This window comes from Condylostylus longicornis, unplaced genomic scaffold, assembly GCF_029603195.1.
Source record: "Condylostylus longicornis isolate FDR11 unplaced genomic scaffold, ASM2960319v2 ptg000145l, whole genome shotgun sequence".
Lineage (NCBI taxonomy): Eukaryota > Metazoa > Arthropoda > Insecta > Diptera > Dolichopodidae > Condylostylus > Condylostylus longicornis.
Window position 1 is genome coordinate 2,261,434 of NW_026578113.1, and position 6,549 is coordinate 2,267,982.

Genomic DNA, 6,549 nt, shown 5'->3' on the forward strand with positions numbered 1-6,549 from the left:
CATTGTGAATAATATTTGACGAAACAAATTGAGAATGATATAAAATTTTTCGGGGGATGGCAACAATGCAAATGCAAAACCCAGTCCACAAAGGCTACAAGGAAATACACGTAAAATGTCGAAAAATATTTTACCCGTTATTCATTAAAGTTTGTTCGTTTTCAAAAGTGCACCATTTTTTTTTTTGCTTTTTTAAAAATTTTGTAATAATGTAAGTATTAAAGACACCTTATAAGTTTTGAATAATTTATTATTATATTTATGTTTATATTACTATACAAACTTAATTATTTAAAATGCTGAAAAACTGTAAATTCAAACTTAAAGAACAATAAATTTTTTATAGATGATTTCTCTCCTCTTTCCAAGTACCTACGTAATTTGTTTGACAACATAGCATTTTCTTCGAAGCACGAAAATTTAAAGAAAATCATTTGAATAATACATGTTTATATTGAAATTAATCAGGAAAATTTATTTTATTAATTTAAAGATTAATTTTCGACCAAACTGACTATCAAAAATATTAGCTAATTTTATCAAAAATTCAATTTCACTTCAGATAGACCACTTTGGTTTTAAAAACACTTTGCTGAATACTTCTCGCCCGAAGGTTGATAAATTTTTATATTTGCTAAGAAATAATATAATCAATATGCAGAAAAATATCTTTAATTTATTTAAAATGCAATATGTACATACTTTGTATCTTTTTTTAAACTTTTCTTGTCTTTTTTAGTTTTATGTTGATTTGTGATTGTGACTTACTATTCTACAATTGGACAATTCATTTTTTTTCCTTAATATTATAGCACAGTTAATTTCATAAAACAAGGAGAAATTAAAAGCATTTTTAATAAAGTTTTTAAAATATCTAAAAAAGAAACAATTTTAGAAATACAAGACAAATAAATTTCGTACATAGATACATATTTGATTCTTCTTAAAATAATTTTTAAATCAAGACCTAGTAAATATTTCAAATTCGAAATTTCAATAAAATAATTTAATAAAAAGTTAAAAATATTCAACACAATAAAATTATTGCTTAAAATTTAAAGATAATAATACAATAGTAATATTTTCAAAAGCAAAACATTATGAATTTTGCATTAATGCAATAATATATAGATTATTAAATATTCTAATCTTAAATATTCATCATTTCACTTTTAACTAAATTTAAAATGTTAAGTACAAATTATAAATTACTTTTTATTGCGCATAGAAAATTGAGAAGACCTTTAAAATAGGCAACTTAAATTCTGAAACTTACGAGAAAATAAGAAAACAAATTTTAGAAACACATAATTAATATTAAAAATTATATCACGGTATTTCACAACCGATATGTTTTATAACTTTATTTGCTATTGTGCAACCATCAATAATGCATTCAACTAAATCTTTTTTCGCTATAAATGAATTTAAAAAACCTGCAACGAATGCATCACCAGCTCCAGTTGTATCTTTAATTTCATCTTGATTACTACTAAATGGTATTTCGTATTCCATTTTATAAAATCCAACATTATCATAATTTGTATATAGTTCAACGCTATCAGCACCATTTGTTACAACAAAAATTTTCTTATATCGTGAACAATATAAATGTGTTAGTTCTAATAGTGTATCGAATTTTAATAATGTAGCCAAAGCCATATATTCAGCTTTATTTCCAAATATTAATGTTGAGCTTTCTATCATAGTTTTAACCATTTCGAAGTTTTCCTTAACTATATATGGAGCATTTAAATTAAAGGCTAATAAGCTTTCTGCTTCAGATATATATTCTTTAATAATAAATTCACAAACTGAATATCTATGTGGCAAGAAAAATCCTTCAATATAAAATATTTGTGGATCTAGATAGTCTTTTCGAAAAGCGTCTTGATCATAAGCTTTTAAATAGTCAACAGTGAAATCATTTGAAGCACCAACATTTGCGAATAAACCTGTTTGATCCTTGTGAACAAAACAAATGCATTGTCCAGTAGATTTTGTTGGGATGATTTCAAGGCTAAAAAAAATTTTTTATAAGAAATTTAATTTCAACATTATAATGTATGATAATTTTATGTTAATTCATTAACATATTATTTTAAAAGTGATTCTAATAAAATACAATAACAAGTACATCATTTAATTTACTTTGCATTAATTCCTTTCTTTTTTAAAATTTGTTTCAAGGTTTTTCCGTTTTCATCATCACCAATAGCTCCAAAAAACATACAGCTAGCGTCACCTGTCGATTAATAGAAGTAACTAATAAATGTTTGACATGTTAAATCGATTTTGTTTTATCTGTGACATTTAAATATTGCACATATGTTCTTGTTTACAAATCGAAATTGAATTTTTATTAAAAATTTTTCAATCAATAGTAGTTGCAATATTTGTACTATTTTTAAATTTTTAAAAATAGAATATTCACATTATCGTTTATCTATAATTTTAATATTAATTTTATACGTACCAATTTTTCGTAATATTCTAATTGTGTTTAATGCACTTCCACCGGGGTGTCCATTTTTTAAATTAAATTTTTGTGACATTCGGTTCAAAAGTTCACTGGAAACTTCTCCTTTCTTACCTAGTGTTAATCCAAAAGGATCAAGTGCATCTTGACATTTCACTTTAAGTGTAAAATCCAATAATACATTTCCGAAAGCAATTATCCTCGGCCGACTAAAAATTAAGTTACGGGAAAAATACATTGGCACTAGTAAGTTTTTATATACATATTTTCTTTTTGTTAAAATTTTCAAAAAATCATATTTTCACTTTGCAAAAATTCTATACATACTATTCATGTTCTTCTGGAAGTTCCTTTGGGCTAAATAATTTAGAAAAACTTGAATAAATATCTGTGAAAAAGTTCATTTCTAGAAATTTTTATAAAATGATGAAAAGAAAGGTGAAAGTGACAATTGTAATGTCTAAACTTAAACGTCATTTATTTGAAGTTTATTATTTAGTACTTTAGTAGTGCAGGAGTTTGCAATAAAATATTTGAAGTTTGTTTAACGTTCAAAAATTAAATTGAGGAAGAGGTTTCAAATATTTACCAAGGTTGAACAAATTAATTTAAAATATCTATACTCAAATATTTTTATAAAGGTAATTTTACTGGATCTGATAGTTATGCATAATAGGTACTTAATACTAAGGAATTCAATTAACAATTACATCTAATTTAATTATACATATTGACCGAGTACTTGGGAACATAAAATTATGAATTTTAAAGCTCTACGTTGTTGAATTTCATGAAATCTAATAAAATGGATTTCGTTACCCTGCACTCAGTCTCTAACAGCAAAAACTAAAGACAATATTTGTAAAAACGCATTTTGGACGCTGTTAACATACGTATCTACATACAAACAATTGTGCATACATCTTATATATGTATTTGGTGAGGATCATTACGCGCAATCATTATTTTATAAGGAATGAGTTCTTCGGGATGAGTAAACTGAGTTTGGATTCCATGTTTAGCAAATTTTTCCTTTACGGTGAAGTTTTTAAGTTACGGCCACTCATTATATCATTTGAACTTTGTGGTACTTATGTTAAGTATTAAAAGGTGTTAAAAAATGAAAGAATTTAGCGGATTTTATTAGCTTTAGATTGTAGATAGCAGTTAGAAGCTTTTTTATATACTTACTCAAAATTTTGTTTTTTTCAGTCCTTTCAAAAGCAAAGGCAGAATATTAATTATTACGCATACTTATACATGAACGTCAATAACAAAAATAAAATTGGAATTGAGGTTTGATGGAGCTGATCAAAAATATAAAAATGTTACTTTACATAAAAAAAAACTAAAGGGTGACTTTCCTGTACACATAATGTGCATAGATATTTGTCATTAAGAAAATACAATGTTTATAAGAACAAGATATTAATCAGAATTTCCTATGCGATAATAAGTATAGCTTAATATTTTGCACCTAGTCAACAAACTAAATAATACAAAGCAGTCTTCATAAATTATAAGTTTTCAACAAGTAAATGATAGGTATATCCGCTGTTTACATTTTTTTTTGCAGTAGTGACATTTTAATTAGCGAAATGCTTTTCCAAAAAAAAAAAAAAAAAAAAAAAAACAAAATCTTGAGATTGTAAAATTAAATCTTTACTAATAGTGATAGTCTTATCTATTACAAATATATAGAATCTTTACCTACAATTATTATGAAATATCTTGATGATTGTGCAGTAAAATATATTCACACGCACACTATATAGATAATAATCTATTTTTTGTATATTAAAAGCAGTTATAAGAAAAATAAGGATGATAGGACGTAAGGGATGTTAAGATTTTAAAAATATTATGATTCATCATAGCTACTCACATGAAACATCTCTACATCTATAGTATTCTTATCAGCTTAATATACAAGATTTATTATATTATGTTTTAGTATTATAGATTAAATACTATAATACTAAAACATAATCATCATATTATAATAAAAGCCAAAAAATAAATGTATCTATAGTATGTAATTTTGAATAGTATAGGTACTTGTAAAATAAAAGCCAAACAAAATCATACGACATTGATGGCTCATTTTGTTTATATTTTTTAATTTACCTACTATAAGAATTTTATACATATGTATAGGTATAGTTATACATTTCATAGCTTTCCAAAATATTATTTTACTCGTAAAAAGCCTCAAACTTTTTGTTATTGAATTTCATTCATTTTTTCCGGGAAAATGTAAAAAAAATTTGTTCAAAAACTAAGCATGAATCATCGAATTTTAGAATTAAATAAAAAATAATACCATCTAACTAAAGAAAGTTTAGAGTTCAAATATAAATATGAATATGTATATGTAAGTAGGCTCTCGCAATATTTCAGTAGATACAAACTATAGATATCTTAATAACTTACAATATTTGTAAAAATATTTGAATCGTTAAAAGTCTGAGATTTTAAAAATTCATAGTAAATGTAAAGCGAGAAAATTTCTCAAATTTTATTATGAAAAATCGAAGTGATTTGGAGGGCGCGCGAAACTTTATAATAAATATTAATAATAATAATATAAAATACACACATGCATAATTTAATGTAGTTGAAGATGCTTTGGGGATATTTTCTCAAAAAATCTTACATCTCTATTTACTACTATTCTCTAGAAAACTAAAAGCTATTTATTTTTTTTTTAAAAAGCTTTAGAATTTCAAAAGAAGAAAACAAGTAAAAAATTTTACATGTATATTTTATATATATACTTATTTACATACGTATATTCCATTGAAAACAGAAGAAAAAACAAAAAATCTCTAATATAACTTGTATTTTCCAACTACGTCATAGTCTAAACAGCATTCAACAGGTATTTCAGATTTTTTTCACAAAATATTAAGTATGCAGAGAATAGATATATGTAATTATATCTGTATGAATATGGTATTATAGGTATAGCGTGTAAATTTATACTGTTGAAAGGTATTCACAGAGAAGTCGGCCTATTAATTAATGTATGATATAAAGAAACCTTGTACAGGGTTTTTAACGAACTAGTTCAATGCAATTTTGCGGATACAAACAAAATCTATTCAAAAACTGATCATAAAATTAAAATGATGTAGAAGGCACCATGTACATATATACATATGTATGTACATATTTTTAACAGGATTTGTATAAAGGGTTTATTAATTTTAAAATTTCATTAAAGAGCAAATATTGAAAATGAAGCAAAGTCTGCCTGTACATTTAAATTTCGAAATGATACACAACATCCACATTTTAAAGATATTTCTTTTTACCTACTGCAAGGAACCTAGCGACCATCAAAACCTGAAAATCAGATCAAATACCATCAGCTCACCTTTGTTATAAGCAACAGCTAAACAATAATAATAGCTCATCCTGCAACCAAAAACTAATAATATGAACTTTTAGTTTTTCATTCTAAAATTGAAATTTATTTTATTTAATATAAATTATACGTATACCATATTATTTCATTGTAGGTAATCCTGATGTTTTCATTCGATTAAAATTTCAGTAAGCAGAAATGTACTTATTTACAAAACACCATGTATATTTTATATTCATAATTTTGTAGAGCACAATTTAAGCATATTCGCTACTACTCTATATTGTACCACAAAAAAAATTTTTTTTTAGTAAATTCCAATGAAATAAAGAAGAGAGAAATAGCAATGTGATGCTAAAAATACAATAATCATTAAAATTAAAAAGTGGCACACAGAAAACCACACAAGAAAAAAAACTTTTGGAATTTCCATTTTTAAAATGCAATCCGAAAATATGATAATAAAAGCGGTTTTTTTTTTCTTTGTTGATTTTTTATCAATATTCATTGCAAACAATTTACACAAAAAAAAAGTGATAGTAAATCCGGGGATTTACAAATTTTTATTGAAGGTTTTCATTAACTTACATATTTCGTGCCTATATTATGCCATTTCCTATTGGAGTAGATTATATTACAAAATAAGTATGTAAGTACTTTTTTGTAGGTACGCTTGTTTTCTGTTGCTCGTAAAAAGAGT

At 24.7% G+C, this 6,549-nt stretch overlaps 1 protein-coding gene across 2 annotated transcripts; it reads right to left on the reverse strand.

Moving 5' to 3' along the window:
* Positions 1–1,224: 1,224 nt before the first annotated feature.
* Positions 1,225–2,923, reverse strand: LOC129615748 (adenosine kinase). 2 transcript variants are annotated; one of them, XM_055531118.1, is made up of 4 exons: positions 2,807–2,923; positions 2,477–2,688; positions 2,152–2,245; positions 1,225–2,020 (listed from the first exon to the last, which is right to left on the reverse strand). In XM_055531118.1, exons 1-4 carry the CDS (start codon positions 2,881–2,883, stop codon positions 1,330–1,332), a joined length of 1,074 nt encoding a protein of 357 aa, XP_055387093.1. In that variant the 5' UTR covers positions 2,884–2,923; the 3' UTR covers positions 1,225–1,329. The 2 variants fall into 2 exon arrangements, with proteins under 2 accessions (XP_055387093.1, XP_055387094.1); XM_055531119.1 differs by having other exon boundaries at positions 2,477–2,722; positions 2,807–2,912.
* Between the last annotated feature and the right edge of the window lie 3,626 nt (positions 2,924–6,549).

What these genes read in the sequence shown, in the direction of transcription:
- LOC129615748 (XM_055531118.1), bottom strand. Translation starts at nt 2,883, where the DNA reads ATGAACTTTTTCACAGATATTTATTCAAGTTTTTCTAAATTATTTAGC. An exon ending in TAGAATATTACGAAAAATTG is followed by an intron (nt 2,246 to 2,476) that starts GTACGTATAAAA and finishes ATTAATCGACAG; the next exon opens with GTGACGCTAGCTGTATGTTT. An exon ending in AAGAAAGGAATTAATGCAAA is followed by an intron (nt 2,021 to 2,151) that starts GTAAATTAAATG and finishes AATTTTTTTTAG; the next exon opens with CCTTGAAATCATCCCAACAA.